At 40.0% G+C, this 17394-nt stretch overlaps 2 protein-coding genes and 1 non-coding gene across 4 annotated transcripts; 2 read left to right on the top strand and 1 right to left on the bottom strand.

The window, feature by feature from the left end:
- Positions 1-1080: 1080 nt before the first annotated feature.
- Positions 1081-1152, top strand: trnaw-cca (transfer RNA tryptophan (anticodon CCA)). The gene has a single exon. It is a non-coding gene; the product is annotated as a tRNA-Trp (tRNA).
- Positions 1153-1592: 440 nt separating this feature from the next.
- LOC146700374 (uncharacterized) lies at positions 1593-3985 on the top strand. 2 transcript variants are annotated; one of them, XM_085470545.1, is made up of 3 exons: positions 1598-1651; positions 1767-1927; positions 2551-3985. In XM_085470545.1, the coding sequence occupies exons 2-3, from the start codon at positions 1873-1875 to the stop codon at positions 3030-3032; spliced, it is 537 nt and encodes a 178-aa protein (XP_085326671.1). In that variant the 5' UTR covers positions 1598-1651; positions 1767-1872; the 3' UTR covers positions 3033-3985. The 2 variants fall into 2 exon arrangements, with proteins under 2 accessions (XP_085326670.1, XP_085326671.1); XM_085470544.1 differs by having other exon boundaries at positions 1593-1927.
- An 848-nt stretch (positions 3986-4833) lies between these two features.
- aifm5 (apoptosis inducing factor mitochondria associated 5) lies at positions 4834-16761 on the bottom strand. Its single transcript, XM_085470543.1, has 19 exons — positions 16746-16761; positions 16565-16655; positions 15047-15156; positions 14711-14820; positions 14584-14628; positions 13688-13769; positions 13309-13421; positions 13136-13222; positions 12874-12965; positions 12268-12398; positions 10356-10471; positions 10190-10261; positions 9348-9411; positions 9011-9087; positions 8782-8899; positions 8235-8333; positions 7945-8020; positions 7741-7845; positions 4834-6305 (listed from the first exon to the last, which is right to left on the bottom strand). The coding sequence occupies exons 1-19, from the start codon at positions 16759-16761 to the stop codon at positions 6272-6274; spliced, it is 1638 nt and encodes a 545-aa protein (XP_085326669.1). The 3' UTR covers positions 4834-6271.
- Between the last annotated feature and the right edge of the window lie 633 nt (positions 16762-17394).

Genomic DNA, 17394 nt, shown 5'->3' with positions numbered 1-17394 from the left:
CATGTTTGTAAAAGCACTTGAGCTGTTGTTGACAGTGGCCTCACAAGCAGATGCCAGTGCACTTACTGCATGTAAAAATCTGTTTGTGTAATTATGTCTGCACCAGATGGAGAAGCACGCGAGTCACATCTTCCTCCACCGCAGCCAGAGTGTAAGCACACCAGCGCAAGACGTGACAGAGGCATGGGTCAAAACGCATGAAATGTAACACAGTCACATGACCTAGAAGTGGAAAATGTAATATTCTGGGTCAAAGGTGGTTCACGTGTTTCATGTGTTTAGCTGTGGAAACTTGATCTCTTTTGTTGTTTTGCCCATGATTTATCAGTTTTGCTTGCTCATTTATGCAATCCTGTTTTTTTTAAAGTGTTTTTATTTTTGACAGTTCCAACAGTGTCGTTTGGAAAAAGAGGACTTTAAAAACCTTTCTATCGCGTCTCACTCTGAACTTTGTCACCACTGCATGCATAAATGCTACGTGTCCTCTGTGACTCAGCAGATGGTTTGTCCCTTTTCCTCCTGTAGTTCTTGTTGGAAGATCACAGATATGTGGGGGAAATGCAGAACCAGGACAGACCCGCTTGAAATCCAGCACTGAGTCTATTTTTAGCACTGCTGCGTTTAGCGTTTAAGAGCAGACCAAGCATAGCGCCCGGGGGCCAAAATTAGCTACTTGGAAATTAATAGGAAGGTTAAAGTGCATGTAACACTTAATAATTATGGGAAAAGGCAGATGTGTGTGCAGTACAAGGAACCAGTGGTGATCACGACTCTGTGGAACAGGAAAAGGATGGAAACTCCCTAGAAAATACCACACAGCATGCAGTGGAAGTGCTTTGAAATCCCCATGCAGGAGTGTGAAGGACGAAAGTTTTACAGATGGCATTCAGTCCCTTAAACATGATTAAAACCCTTTTTTTTTTTACTTTCCAGCTTTTTATAAACTTAAATAATCACAATGACAAAGTTTTTCTTTTGATTTTGAAAATAGAAACTATTTTTTAAAGATTATGTCACTGCCCAGAGGCTCGTAGCTCTTTCAGTGTTTTATTTTTTTTAACCTGTTTGTTGCACAGTACAGACCTCGTGGCGCAACGGTAGCGCGTCTGACTCCAGATCAGAAGGTTGCGTGTTCAAATCACGTCGGGGTCAACTGCTTTAACCCTGGGCAACAATCACATTATTCATGATGTGTGTAACGTACCGATTTCAAATACACAATACCTGTCTGTCACTGGTTTCCTATTCGCGCTTCATGCAAGTCACTGTATTCCCCAGAAGACAAAAATAAGACTTGTTTTCAATTTCAACTTTCTCATGATTTCCCGTGATTCCCATCAACTTTCTCGTGGTTCCCAAATCAACAGCAAACTTAATGCGTCAGATAAAAACAGCTAAACAAATAAAGTCTATGAGGTTCATCCTTCTGTTTCTAAAATGTCTTCATTGTCAAAGTGATTGATTCACTGGCAGCTGGCAGCACGGTCAGGATCACAGAGCAAAGACGAACAGTGCAGCTCGAATTCGGCTTACTTCGTTTGACGTGTCGACGAGACCCGAAGACATTCTTCTCTGGGAAGGTGTGTCCTGTTGCCATGGAGAGGCGTCACTTGGCAACTTGGCGGTGTAGCGTGATTGTGAGGCACAAAAGGTAGCTCTGCAGCTCGCAGTACTTAGCCCATCTCCCCCCGTTTGTAGAAAACGTATTTGTTTTAAATAAATAAGATTGAAGGGCAGCTGCTGACAGGCTACTTGTTTCCACCGAGGTTTCTTGCCTGCAGTGAGTAAGAAGAATAATCTAAGAAGAATTTTATCCTGTTCATCAGTTGGTTTGGCGTGAGCAGACCTACTCATCGGCACTGAGACACCAGTATGCAGACAAAGAAGAAAAGAAACAAAGGCATTGTTTCCAACTGTGAAAATGCAGGTATTTTATTCTCTTTTTTTTTATCAGTGGAACTCAAGTTCTGATTCATATATAATATTATGTGTTTTCCCTTAACTAGTAAAATCACTACACTGAAAGTTTATGAAAAGAATATGTGATGGATCTACCTGCCTATCTCTGAATCAAAGACAACCTCAAAATCTAGAAAAATGAAGTCCTCGTGCTGAAAAGCACTGAAAATTAGATTTGTGCCTCGAGGGCACGTTAGAGGAGAGGAAATTAAATTACAGTGCCACATTTTTTGTTATTGAAAGGATATTAGAAGCAGACCATGAAATGTATGTTACAGAAACCATTCTGAAATGATAAACTGTGACCTAATAAAAAGCTCTTGAAACTCTCACAGCACAGCATTGATTTATTATTGGTCATGCTACAGAGAAAAAAAAAGGCATGGAAAAACATCTGACCCTCATGTTTCATCCCTCAAATCACTTGAATAGGTCGTTAGAGAATCGACCCCGTGCCTCCTCATTAACCTATCATAGCTCTCTACTGTAACCCAAGCCAAAAGTCCTTAATCTCCATAGGAAGTCATTAGTAATAGGAAGCCTCAGTTTTGTTTGCTAGTTTCCCTACATGTTTATAATGCTTCCCTACAGAGAAACTTCTGGCTGTATCTTTGCCTCCTGACATCTTGCCGCTGGCCCTTGTGCCTCCTCAGAGTCCGGGTCAGTCCCAAGACCAGGTTCCCAAGATCAGAGCCTCCACTAAGAAGAAACGAGAACGAAAGAGGAAAAATCACCGCAAGGACTCTCCAGCCACGCTGACAGAGAACCATAAAAGCGATGGAAACGGAGATACTGCTCAGGGATACGTGACAGTGCTCAATGTCCCGCAGCACTCTCTCCCAGCTCAGACTCTCAGCCTGAGGTGGGAGGGAGTGCTGCAGGATCCCCAGGCTGAGGCAAAGAGACTGGAGCAGTACAGGGCCAACAGGCGGCAGCGGTACATTGCACACAGAGAGGCTCTGTTAAAAGAAACCCAGGACGCCTTAAGACAGACTTTTCCTAAAGAGAAAAAGGTTCCAGCTAAATGTGACCAGCAGGAGGCTGCGTCATTACTGCAGCTGAGCAGACACTGAATTAAAGAAGCAAAAGAGAGCCTTATGCTGTTAGTGGCCTCGGGATTTATTTGTTCACAGTTTAAAATAGATTTATGCAGTGTGAGACACAAAGTAAAGATCCTAGGGTGCTGTTAAGACACTGGACCAAAGAGAAACTGAGCAGCTGAACACCCTTTAAAACGCCCCAACAGAAATGCTTAGGTTCAAAGTACATAACCACAATGCCACAGCTTTCACGACAAGAACGCCTCCTGCTGAGCACACCTTAAGAAGTTGAGTTGATCTTTCAGGGCAAAAACCCGGTCGGGATCACATAACATGAACCCAACTCACATCTGTCAGTGAAGTGAAGGGGGGCTGATCCATTACAGCATGAGAACCACAAAGAAAGATGTCCAGCAGAGAGGGGGTGGCAATGTGACTGTAACAAAGCGCTGCTCTGCTGTCAGTCTAAGCACAATACAGTAAACACAGTAAAAAGCTTGTTGGTGACACGATGGAGCAACAATTTAATGTGCAAAGTCCTGAACTCATTATTTCTCTTTGTTGCTCCTCTAAACTGTTAACTGTGTAACACTAAATCCCTTACTGATAAATGGCAGTGGGTGTCTGTTTATCACATTTGAACTTTATAGCCACAATTATGCAGACAAGAAAATCACCACGCTACATGCAGCAGATAAAGATCATACAAATATACATACATATATGAGCTATGCGAATGCCAAACTACTGAAAAAAAATCAGAAAAGATGAGAAGGGAAAAAAATGTTAGTGGCTTCCACCTGTAAAATCATTCCTGTTTTGGGGCTTGTCTCATTGTTGTCCCACCTGCTGTTAATTTCGTCAAAGCAGCTAAAACATATTAACAACCCCTTCAATTACTTAATTGAACAGATCAATATTCTAGAAGTTTGACTTGATGCTGTAGTCTAAATATAAAGTGTTCATTAAATTTTTTCTTAACAGTATATGTGATTTTTGGAAAATGTTTGTATATGCATAATAGATGCTGGCACTCGCAGTTCCCTAAGCAATGTTTATGCAAAGTTTCATCAAGATGGCTCCACTCCCCCAGGAGGAAATAGGGAACATGCAAACATACATCCATACATATGCATAAACTAATTATAGTATGATGTCTCCCCGTCCACACAGGAAGCAGTTTGTCTGTAAAGCATCACTTTGACACAGATGTTTGGCTACTAGTAGACGTTCCAGGTTGTGGTTGCCTAGGTAACCCTATAATGTATTTACCACCCTATCATATGTCAATCCTCTAATGAAAGGATGTCAAACTGATTTTGCATGTTGCATCACATACAAACCAATTTGGCCATAAGTGGGCCAGACACTCCCCTTTGTGTCAATGTGAAGACGTTTAGCATACAAAAAACATACATTTCTATAGTTCTATAGTTGTCTAGTGGGCCAAAGTTTCTTAAAACCTGCAATTGCTACCAAGTTTCATTGGCTTTCAAAGGTTTCTGGTCACCACATAACTCGAAATCACTTCATGTGTGGATGCAGCTTAAGGCTCTTTGTGCTATAGATCTTTTACTGTCTCTAAGATGTTTGATGAGCAAATGCAGTAACATACAACATCTTAAATGTCCTTCAAATCGCATAAAGAATTAAGTGTAATTATAGGTGTACATTTATGAAGTGGGACAGATTACTTCCTGTTTCTGTCCACTCTGTGTAGGAACACTACCACTGGTGGACAATAGATGTCAGAACAGTCCCTCTCTGAGTGAATCATATGTTCTCATGAGTCACTAAATACAACAGAGACCAAACTGATATGCCTGAGTTTTTTTTTAATTCAAAGTTGAAAACAAGACAAAAATGTTTAAATGACAAGTACTTCACTTTTATTCTTACTCTTGGCATCAAGAATCACTTTGAAATGATAACAACGCTGTTACTAACAAGAGGGCTGATGATGCTCATCAATGTGTCTTCTTCTTGTCACCTCAAGAAAACAAATCTAATAATGTTCTTATACCGAGGATATCATAGATTACTCGTTGTTACAGAGTGACTGGGTTCCTGTGAATTTACAGCATTATACTGTAAATGCATTGTACATACAGAAATGAGGTAACTTGAATATCACAGGAGTCAGTCATCTCCTGTGCAATGAAATACACCTGCTCTATCCATAATTCTCTGTAAAATTAGCCATTTTCCCCCTGCATCACCAGAGCTTGATTTTCATTGTATTTAGGTTTGCACAATTAGCCAATTTTTATTTCTCTTACATAAGATAAGAGCTTCAATTTTATTAAAATGGCAAGCAACAAGTTTCAATTCAAATGCTAATAAAAAAAACTGTTTAGCCTGCCCTTTGCAAAGAAAAAAAAAACTAAATCTTTGACAGGCAACATTAGTACAGAGAGAAAAAAAAGCCATTACCACCTACTACCACCTAAAATATCACTACTGGTACTACTAACTGGATCTGGCCCTGAAAGGTCCTGGGTGAACTGAGGCATCCTGCTGAGAGCGAACAGTAAAAGCTGAGGTGTGAATTAAAGATAGCAGCAGAGCGATTGAGGCGGGGGGAGAGAGAGAAACGCAGCATTTCTGTTGTGCAGTGCTTTTGTTCGTTGTTTGCTGCAGGCCTATTGTTTGCTGTTGGTGTATTTTGTTACCATTGCCTGTTTCAGCATCTCTGTTTCAAAGAGCTGAACACTGCTGCCTCTGTTTTCCTAATCCCCCCCCAACTCACTGACCGGACCACGAACGCGGATGTAGTGGGCATTAAGGTCACTTATGTTTTTCCAGCTGCCCCATCCAAGTAAAAGTGAGCTTTAAATACTAACAGCAGAGAACATACTGAGGCATCTTAAACAGCGATGTCTCTGGACTGTTACTGAAACACTCCTGGAGACATAAATCCATGAAATAAAATAAAAAATCTGTTAAATTAATGACAAAAAAATTAGATTTAAAAAAGAAGACCTATAAGCTGCATCTTTTTGAGGTATCTGTTGTTGACATTTGGACTCCCCCTCACATGAGCACTGAATGCATGGTATGCACTTCCACACAGCCCGTATTAGATGCTGAGCTGTTACTGCAGCTTTCACTGTGTTTGGTGCTCCTTCCCTCCGCAAGTGAAGTTTGTCTCTTCCGACTGAAAAGTTTCAATCCACATTTCCAAACTCCCCCTGGTCCTTTTTGTGAGCCGTGCTGAAGAAGAGACATACGGAGGAACGAACATTGGACAGACGAGTGTAAGGAGCTGAATATCAGGACAGCTGCAGCCAGCTCAGGTCGTCTGATCTGTCAGAGAGAGAAAAAATATTTCAAAAAATGCTTTTATGTAGATTTCCACTTATCTTGTGTAATTCTGCCTCCATTCACCAGCACGGTGAATTTTAAATCAATCACCATGCGATGTGCTGACTTTCAGCTTTAATTCAAGATGTTTAACAAAAGTATTGCAATAGATACATCCATTTTTAAAACCTTTTTTATACAAAGCTCCCTTTTTTTCAGAAAGTTAATTGGACAGATGACTGTCAGGTGCTTATATGACCTTGAAGGTCTGTTCTCTTGCTATTCATTCAGAAATTAAGCAGAAACAACGTCTTCCTGGAAGTCCCAATATGAGGTCCAGAGAGATACCAAAGCAAGTGAGCGAGTGAGTCATCATTAGATTGAAAAACCAAAAAAAATTAGGAGTGGCTGAATGACCATTCTAGCTCATTCTTAAAACTGTAAGTGCAGGATGATGGAGGCTATGTAAAGCAACTTCACAACATTCAGCATTTAAAAGTCAAGAATACTCTTCAGGAGGTATCATTGTTATGGTCAACAATCAAGAGATGCCTTCAAGAATGGAAACACAGCGCGTTTGCAACAAGCAGGTCAGATCAGACTTTACCAGAAAACATGCAAAGAGAAGATGCAGCTCTAATATAATGTTTGGACAGATGAAACCAAGATTAACTTGAAACATGGTGACAGCGTTAGGGCATGGGCATGTATGGCTGCCAGATCATCTGTTTATTGATGATGTGACTGCTGCTAGAAGTAGCAGGGTCTCAGGAAACATTTTTTCTGAGTGTTAAACAGGATATGCTGTATTTTGAAATTAAGATGCTCCTAGCTAACAAGTGTGTTCCATATTTCTTAGTCAGATATGCACCTCATTCATCATGTTTGGTTTCAAAACAAGATGATATCATGGGCAAAAAAGACACTGACCTATGCAGGGACGTCTCTAATGATGCCATGAAAAACTGTTTTCAAATTTTAGTTATCTGAGATTTTTACAAAGCCTATGAAAAGTTTGATTGAGCCCATGTGAGAAGCATTCATGTTCTACCCAGATCCCAGGCATCACCAGAGACAAAAGTATTTGTTTAGTTAGAACTTGTCTGAATCTCTTTTGAATGCTACGTGTAATAAAGGCCAGCTTGAAACAAGGCAATGGCTTGATTATCCGAACAATGTCTGGACATCATGTCTCAAAACAGCTTTGAAGTCATGTTCCTGACCACCTGTGGTGTCTAACTTAAACAATGAAACTCTGTTAGATCTTTTTTTGGACTCCACCAACCTCTAGGTAAGAAACATGGCTCATTTTTCACAAAAATAAATCTCTCTACATTGTCTCTCTGGAGTCATATTGTTCAGATTCAGTTTGACTAAAATAATCAGAAGATGGGAATATAGAAACAAAGTGTAAAACAAACTGAACGATTTTACATACTGGGCCTCGTCTTTTGTGATGACTTTTCCTGTTGCGAGTCTCTCAGCTACTGCCGACACTGCTGGATCAAAGTTCAGGCCAGCTGCTGCTATGACCTCCTCATCCCTACAGGGAAAAAAACATTCCAAACATACACATCTGGGTATTTATTTAATGGTTACATTTTTTCTATCACAGTTGAATACAGTTTTAACAACAACTTACTTAATGTACAATGCGAGGAACTTCCTGTCCTCAAACTGTCCTTTTATCACGAGCTCAGTGTATCCCTCCCCATAGCCTGCACACAGCCAAAGCAAACATTCAACAATGGCATGCAGAAACATATGAAATCTATCACAGAGGGTTTATCTACAGTGTTTTCAGGCAGTAAAATAAACAGTTTGGATGGCAAAGACTGAAAAGAAAGATGTAATAACTTCACATGAATAATGATAATAAGACACCTGATTTTTTGTGTGCCAGTAAATATTTACGTGTGTGTGTATACCCACCTGTGTATCGGATGGTCTTACCCACAAGGACAGTCCAGTAGAAAGGGACTGAGTTCAGTTCAGTTGTTTTGTTTAGCATGTTCAGAGCTACTATTCTCCCTTAACACACACACAAAAAAGTTTAACATGTAAATGACATATATGGGATTTTACCCTGTAACACCCAGTGTATCATATTTTATACATGAGTTTTTGAGACCATGAATCAATAGCACCATAAATTTTTAAGCAATAGCAAAAATTATACAAATTAAAATGTATATATGCAAATTGATATTTAATTTGTTATTGTTTGTATTCATCAGAATGCTTAGTAAACACTCCAGCCTGAAGGAGAGAGCAAAGGTAAGGTTGACAGTGTTGATGTCAGTTTTGGAGCTTTAAGTAATATAAATTGACCCAGAATTCTCGTGAATTTAGTCCCGCTTCCCATAGATGACATTTTAACAGCTTTTGTGCTTCCCATGGTAAATGTCAAACATTGATTTTGTGCATCAAAGTCTCTTTGTGAAACTTTCCAGTTAAGTCTATATGTTTCCTGCTTCACCCTGTGCTTGTGCCATCTGCCAGTGTCCAATGTTAATCATCCTGTTTTTAGCAATGGCCAGTGGGAACATGGCCAGATCACCACCACAGAAGACATCGGGGACATTGGTGTGCATGTACTGCAGGAGGGATACACACAGAGAACTGATGATCAATGTTCCAAAGCACAAGTTTGGGGAAAAAGTACAAGTCAGGCTTATGTGCTGTAGATAATCGGGTGAACCGCTGACCTTGTCGACCTTTACAAAGTTTTTTGAGGTCATCTGTATTTTACTGTCCTTTAGGTACTCTGAGTTCGGCATGGTGCCTAATGGAGGAAAAATAGGAGCAGTTAATCAGGTCATTTCACTCAGTTATTTGTATACAATTTCAACAAGTCATTTAACATTAACATCAGACATATTTACAATATGCTGGCAACAGTAATTTAAGTGAATATATACATATATTCCTTCGGGATTAATAAAGTATTCTGATTCTGATTCTGATTCTGATTATAAAAGCTTTCAAGAATTCTGTGTTGCTTAATAAAAGACTCATAAAAGACTCTGATATGTTTCCACTTACCAATACCTACAATCAAAACTTCAGCTGGGATAACTTTTCCACTTTTCAGCACAACCTCCTTCACCTTGAGGAATAAAACAGAATGTGACAGGAAGAACTCAGTGTTAGTATTTTTTTTTTCATTACTGAAGATAAAACTGCTGATATTCTTATCTAAAACTAGGCGTCACAATCCTGGGCCATTTGACCCAGCCTTTTGAGTCTTAATATATTTTGATGTTTATGGTTTATGTTTAAGTTCATTAGCTTATCTAAGTTCATTTCTTTTTTGCCTATGATGCCCTGTTATAGTTCATTGTTTATTAGATTTCCCTTGTGTCTTCATGCCTCTGTTTAAGTTTCCGTCACTCTTCATGCGTTTCATGTCTGCATCTCATTATGTTTCTCGTTTTATTTTGAAGAGGTTTGGTGTCCCGTGTTCGTTGTGTTTAGTTTCACTTCCCCTGTGGCATCAATATGTTTATTCTAATCAGCTGTCACCCATGTGTTTCCACTTCCCCTGATCACCTCCAGTGTGCATTTTGTGTGTTTTCATTGATTCCTTGTCAGGTCATCTGTTGAGTTCTCGTCATGCCTCCATGTTTCCAGGTTTTTGTCATGTTCAAGGTTTTGTTCTTTGTCTGTTGTGTTTAGCATTTAGTTTTTCCCAGTTTAGTTCTAGTTTCGCCTCAGTGTGCATCTGCCTTTTGTTTTGTACCTTTTCCCAACCTCAAATAAACGGCTCGCCTTTTGTTATATTATAGTTTTGTTCCAAGTGTCTGCATTTGGGTCCTCTTTCTCCATCCACATGTTCTGCCAGTGCAAATCGTGACACTGGAATGAAGTTTATCTCCTCACTTTACCTTGCCATTCACACCTCGGATCTCTGTCACGCTATCATTCATGTAGAATTTCACATTTCTCTCAATCAGCATCTACAGAAACAAGAGTGAACAACAAACGGGTAAGCTGGAGATGAACTACTGTCAGGGAATAACACGTACATCTCAATCTCTTCATCTTTCTTACCGTCATGGTGAGTTTGCCGATTTCAGGACCTAATGTATTTTGGTACGGCATTTCACTGCTGCCTATCACTGTGATACTGGAGGCTTTGTCTGTCAAGTAAGATGCCACCTCCATGCCTGAAAGCAACATGTAATTGTAGGTGCTGGAGCGAATATCAGTGTGAATAATATATTTTACTTAATATTTGACATATGATGCGAACAAAAAGACAAAGAAAAAAAGAGAAAAATAAAGCTAAAAGATGTTGATGCTGTAAACTAAATTTTTTATTTTCCTCTCTTTTGTAGGCTTTTGGGTCTATATAAAAATAGGGAAGAAAGGAAAAAAGGAAGTTTTCACAGTTAAAGCATATAATTCCACTAGCTTTGTTTTCTACACAAATCCAGGCAATACAAATGTGCACATAGTAACTATAGTAGAGCTGGGCGATATAAGATTTTTTCATATCACGATATGTTTTTTTCACTTCAGGCGATAACGATATATATCACGATATAAGCCATATAACTATATTTGTAAGATTTAAATGTGCCGTTGCTCACAAGTAAAATGTGAAATAATCAGCAGCTTGTTTTTATTTAAATATTTATTTCCCATAATAAGTTCAACAGGGTAGATGTACTTAAGGAACATGAGACTTTTTCAGATAAATAAAGGCAAATATTGCAAACTACACAAAAGGCAGCCGCTAAAGCGTTTAAGTTCCAAAATAGAACAAACGAAACAGACTAAATTGTCAATTCCACTTAGAAACAAAATATTAATTCTAAAAATAAATCTTAGTTTGTTTTACAGAAGAACAGACAAAACTGACTAACTTTTGTCAATATCAAATAAACTGAGAACTAAAAGGAAATTCTCAATCTCTCCTTGTTGTATAGCTGAGCTTTTCAAACAGTTTTAACAGTTACTTTAGTCTGACAAAAGCCGAATGACGAAATAGAGCTTCCAGTCAGAGATTGAGCATGCACCGGTTTATTGTATTTCCAGACTTGCTTTCGGCACAATTTACAGTGCGCGCTACTCTGTTTTTTGTCAGACTTGAAATAGCCGAAATACCGTCACACTACGGAACTTCTATGGCTCTTCCGTACAACAATCTCTCCGGTGTTCTGACAAAACGTCCTACTTTGGCAAAACGTCCTACCGTAAGTAGTTTATGCACATTTCTGCTGTCATAGTAATTCCAGCACAAATGTAAGTAGGTATGACAGTTTGCCACTTAACTTTGCCTATCAGAGTATGCTTGTAGCTCACATTCATAAAGCCAGGATGGTTTGCCACTTCATTTTACCCATTAAAGTATGCTTGTAGGTCACATTCAGAAAGGTAGCATGGTTTGACACGTATTTATACCCGTCAGAGTATGTTTCTAGCTCTTATTAACAAAGGTAAGATGATTTGCCACTGAATTCTAGCTGTAAAATTATGCTTCTAGCTTATATTCACAAAGGTAGGACGCCACTGAATTTCGTGTTGTGCGCATGCGTAGAAACAACAGGTAGGATGGTTTGTCAGGTAGGATGGATTCCCAGAACACCTGCATTGGAACCATCATCTGTTTTCTCTTCGGTAACCTTCGGTCACGCTCTCGGTTGATTTTTCTCTAGTCAGCACACTCATTTCCTCCATTACCCGGGCGGCACGGCAGCTGGCTGCTTTCCAAAACAAATACACATGTGCGGCTTGGCACTTGTGCTGTACGTAACAAGTCACGTGACGTGACGCTGCGGCTGTGATTGGTTCGGCTCTGCGCTAGTTAATTTGGATTGGCTGTTCCTCTTTTTTTTTTAAGAGGACAAGAGAGATGAGGCCTATCACAATAGTTTAACTTTTCTATCGAGAAAAAGTTATTTCGCAATACATATAGTTATCGTTCTATCGCCCAGCTCTAAACCATAGTAATCAGTACCAACAAATGAGGTTCCCACGAGGACAACATCAGAGCCCGTACAGGCTGCGTGGATTTGCCGGGCGTCCTCTGGCGTCTCCAACATCTTGATATTCCCCAAGTTCATGCCAGGAACATCCAGACCCTTTGCTCTAAAGGACAGGGATCAGAAGCAACTCACTCTGTTGTAAAGTAAAGTGGATGCTCCATGATCCTTTCACAGATTTTTTGAAACGACTAATTATATCTCAAAGCGGTAAATTTTCTCGTTTTAAACTTTTGATGTGTTTTCTATCTTCTACTGTGGGTTTATGAGATTTGCTGACCTCTGCATGCTGTTTTAGGTACCTTTTATGCAGCAACCCAGCTTTTTCAGAAAAGGTGGTGTTACTCTGAGACTCAGCTTAATAAAGTCTCCTTAGTTTTATCGTAAAAGTGAATTATAATATTTTTCTTATTTAAACTTTTCCATCAAATGTGCAGACTTAAAAATATATAATAAAACTGAGAGGACACTAACAATAATATTTTAGTTGGGGAATAATTGATGCCTGCCTGAGGCCAGAGAAGGTGTTTGTGCTGGAGCCAAGTATGTGTTTGTACACATATTTGTGAGGTTGTCTGTACCTGCAGCCAGTTGAAATGAGGAGTTGGTCGTAGCTCTGGACTGAACCATCATCAAATGTGACCGTCTTCTTGTCTGTGTCCACGGAAAGCGCCTGCAAACACATCAGCAACCAGTTTCAAAGCATGACTCAATCACATAGATAGCAAGTCATTCCCACATGTGTTGCTGTCCGGATGAAGATTTACCTCAAGGTCACAATGTCTATGAGATAAAACACAGATGCAAGCACATGCAGGATGTTGTCATACAGGAAGTACTCACTTCTTTCCTGAGCCACACCTCTATGTCATACTGATGGAAAAACTCCATCCTCCTCATCAGGATGCTGTCGCTCTCCACATTCATCACCTGTGAAATCAGCGAAACTCCAGTGAAGTGAAGAAAATTCATAGAGACTTTCATGTGTTTGTGTCGAGTTATTCGCTGTGCTGAACCTTGCTCAGACGTGTTTTGTCGTAAGGTAGGAGGTCTTCTCTGGTCACCATGATGATCCTGCCACCAAAGTTTTCCTGCCGCAGCGTCTCAGCACAACTGAGTGAAGCGGCTCCTACACTTACACAAAACAACACACACACACACGCAAAGGAAGCAAATCAGAGGCAACGCAGTCTAATACCTGCACGTATCCATGTACAGCATACATGTACTTTTTTTGCAGGATCAGAGAAGCGGCTCATTTTCCTGACACATTTACTCAAATCCCAAGGCAAAATTGTTACATTTACTTATTTGTTGAGAGGACATGGTGGAAGATGCCAGTTAAGTGCCCTATTGAAGCCACACAACCACACACACATATTGGTCCACACTCACCTCCTCCCAGCAGCAGAACAGTGTGAGTAACTCCTGGGACTGCAGTGCCCATACGCTTTATCCTTTTCTCCTGCCTGAGAGTCTGAATCATGGATCAAACACGTGGTCAGGTCATCAGTAGGTACCAACAGTGATATTTACAAACAGAAAATTATTTCAGTTGCCTAAAAATACACTCACGGTTGCTTTCTTAGGTTCAAATCAAATCAGCCAGTCACATGAGACAGCCCTTCAGTGCATTTGTTCACTGCAACTTTCAGCTACAAACCAGTTTACAAAAATGTGAATCAAAATAAAGCATAAGAGTTTGTGTCAGTGATGAACTAAAAAGATAAAACTTGATATTTTAATGATTTTTAAGGGGAAAATGTGCTCAGTATGAATTTATTGACACGTCACACTTAAGAAAAGCAGGGAAATTCCACTCTGTAGCATCCTATTTTTTTAAAAACAACAAAATGATAAGTGTTTGGGGCCCAACTGTTTTAGTTTTTAAAGCAATATGCTCCCCATTTTTGATTAATCTGTGTTTTCAACTGCAAAGGTCCTCTTTTGTTAAGTTTTGTAATGTGCTAACTGTTTCAGTGGGTCACAGATTTGGGTTGCAGAAGTACCAGGAGTCTGCTATGTTGAAGTCAGGTCATCAACTGGTGTTTATCGCCTCCACCATAAAAATCCAGGTTCTCCCTCCAACAGTTACTCCCTGGCAATAATTTCAGCCTCTCTTTCCTGTAGCTGGGTTTTAACTAGTGTTCATGAATGCAGCGGGGAGCTGTGTTCAGTGACAAAGGTTTTCAGAATTAGTTGTGTATGGCCTTCTTTCCTCGCTGAAGAGATCGATACCAGGAGATTAAAATGGCCTCATATTACTAAAACAGAAAAGGTAACCTACTTACCTTTTTATTTATGGACACATACACTTTGCTGTTTTGAATATGGACCTTCAAAAGCGAAAATAAAAACATTTAAACAACAGCAAATGTGCTCATAAGCTTTGTATCAATCTGTCTCTCCGGTTCATACTTTGTGGCAAGGTAGACAGTCGATGCCGGGGTATTCCTCGAGATCGCCTGTGTGGACATTGAAACAGGAGCCGTGCCACGGGCAGCGCACTCTGTTCCCCGAAATAAAACCTGAACACACAAAGATGCGCACAAGAAAAATACAAGATGAAGACAAATTATTAAAACATAAGAAACACATATGAAGCTCAGACCAGTCTGATACCTTACAGTGTGCACAGACAAGATAAATTTCCTTAAATGACACTTTTCTGCCCACACAAGCACCCAGACTTGACTCAAGACTGAAATACATCTATGTCACAGAAATTCCTCTTCAGACTTCCTGTCTTCATACCTTTGCTAAGTGGAGCGCCGTAGTGTGTACACTGGTTCCCAATGGCGCTGTATTTACCCCCACTGCGCGTCAGCAGCACACCGTGATGTCCGACTTCAACTTCCATCATCCTGAGATAACAGACACACACACACACACACACACACACAGAGAGAGAGAGGTTTTTAATTTTTTAGAATAAGATAAATTTCATTGTTTGTACATCTAAGCTTGTTTAACACTTCAACTTGGTCTTTTCCTCCAGCCGTGGAAGCGTCGTGTCTGCAGGGATGGCTTTATCTGGACTGAAAAAAATATTTTTTTAAGTTAAATGCACCTGAAATGTATAAAATCAAAGGTTTATGTATTAAAATAATTCATCATTAATGGGTATAAACTGAATGCACACCTATCAAGTAAGTTAGTTGACCAGATTAGATTAAATGTAATGTTTTAGATTGAATTTATACAACAAAATTATGCACAAAAATTTACATGTAATCAAATTACATAAAGTTACCATTTTGGGCATAAATATTTTTTGAATACTTTGGGCTTTTTTATTTTTAAAAAAAAGTGCCCGATGAAAACTGTAGTCTGTGGGCCATCAACCTTTTGCTGATTCTGAAGTGTGGTGTGCCAGAAAAAGTCTGAAAACCAGAGCTTCAGTTCAGCCAGAGACAAGGTGGTCGTGTTATCCTCCTTATAAACTGTACTCACTTTGTTGATGCCTTACCCCTCCCCTGTTCCCGCAGAGGCTGTATTTTTTTGATAAAACTGCAACCTTGGGGAGTTTTTGACGGGGTACAATCAATGACAAGGCCTCCTGGTAGTATTTTCACTAAAACTGTTGTAGTATTGTTGGGTTTTAGACAGGTTCAATAGCCCCAGTGTCTCTGGCTCGTGTTTATGAGGCTGGTATTCACTGTCTGATCTACAGTTTTGACCAGATGGCACAGACATATATTCACTCTGGAGCTTTCATCTACTGGGACCCCCACTGTCATTTAGACCCCACAGAGTGTCTAAATAATCTAAATAAAGGGGGTTTTGTGGTCAAATGCGTTTTACACTGTGAGGTACATACAGCTCAGCCCCAAGGAAAATTCCCCTTTCTGTCAAAGAAAAGAAGGTTATGAGATGTCTTAATTTAAGAAAAAGAGAGGCCAAGAAATGTTGCTTTAGCAAAGAAAGAAATCTCTGAGCAAGACTCTTTGAGCTTAAATTGTAAGAAATAAATGTGGAAAATAACAAAAAAAAAGTCTAATTTCTCAGACTGACCAGTAATAATAGAAAAAAGGGTTTATTCACAGAAATTAACCATTTTTGTGAGGACAAAAAACAACAACAAAAACGAAATAGATTGGACTCTTTGCCGGGCCGTTTCTGGTCCCTGTCCCTTTTGTTTGACATCCCTGCTATAAATCATTCAAGTGTTTTAGATGTCACACTGAGACCAGTTTAAAATTTATAGCAATAACTGTTTATGTGGTTAAAACACAAAGGCATATGTTTGCAGGTTCCCCATCCCCTCCTTACTGTCCATCCTGCAGGTCTGACTCCAGACAAACCACCTCTGTCAGCTCCTCTGATGGGTTCTCTGAATCAGAGTCCGTGAGCTCTCCGCGGGCTGCCCAAACACATTATAAATAAATAAATGAGTCATCAAATGAATGATCATCAGTTTACTTTCAGACACCACTCTGCTGAGGCTACTCACACGGCTTGGTCGACATCTCTGTGATTCAGCTGTAAGAGCTCGCAGACACCAAGGCGAACCCCAGGGACATTAAAGGTTATTCAGACGCTCAGGTGGAAACAATTTGAGTCCTGCGTCACTTTGCTTTCCTCTCAGCAGATGAACAATGGGAGTCCATTTCCAAGGGAACCAGTCCATCCCCAACCTGCATCCCAGTTGGTCCAGTGAAAAGTAGATGATTTGGCTCTAATCACCCTGGAAAGTGTCTTCGGTGAGGCAGTGAGCGGAGAGTTTGGGCACTGTGGCGGCTCATGTTCAGCCGCCGTATTGTCGCAGAGAAAGGAGACCCTGCTCTTTTGTTTTTTTACAACGGCAGCACAGAGAAAGGCTGACGAGGCTGAACGCTGAATGGAGGGGCGACAAAGCAACACTTACTCAACCACAGGTGGTTATAATTCACTCTAAAGCAGAAACACTGAAGTCAGGCACTGTGGTCACATTCACACATGAGGCTGCACGTCTATCAGATTTTCGCCCATATGTGCCACAAGGAATTTCATTAAGAACATCCGGTGCAAACATCAAGTTTGCCATCAACTCGGCTTTCACAAAACGTTTCTTTTTTTAACATTGTTGAGATCACAGTTGTTGGAAAACTTGGCGTGTGTGT

Source organism: Copadichromis virginalis, linkage group LG10 (genome assembly GCF_057382275.1).
Source record: "Copadichromis virginalis isolate Kocher_CV1m ecotype Utaka linkage group LG10, C_Virginalis_male_GT1.1, whole genome shotgun sequence".
In the NCBI taxonomy this organism is placed as follows: domain Eukaryota; kingdom Metazoa; phylum Chordata; class Actinopteri; order Cichliformes; family Cichlidae; genus Copadichromis; species Copadichromis virginalis.
The sequence above is the reverse complement of the archived record's forward strand: the minus strand, read 5'-3'. Positions and strand labels throughout refer to the sequence as shown.

Excerpts from the sequence above, each read along its gene's own strand:
- LOC146700374 (XM_085470544.1), top strand. The coding sequence starts at position 1,873 with ATGCAGACAAAGAAGAAAAGAAACAAAGGCATTGTTTCCAACTGTGAA. Across the intron at positions 1,928-2,550 it reads TTCCAACTGTGAAAATGCAG|AGAAACTTCTGGCTGTATCT; the intron begins GTATTTTATTCT and ends GCTTCCCTACAG.
- aifm5 (XM_085470543.1), bottom strand. Across the intron at positions 13,422-13,687 it reads TGTTCTGCTGCTGGGAGGAG|GAGCCGCTTCACTCAGTTGT; the intron begins GTGAGTGTGGAC and ends GTGTAAGTGTAG. Across the intron at positions 8,021-8,234 it reads TAAGACCATCCGATACACAG|GCTATGGGGAGGGATACACT; the intron begins GTGGGTATACAC and ends GGCTGTGTGCAG.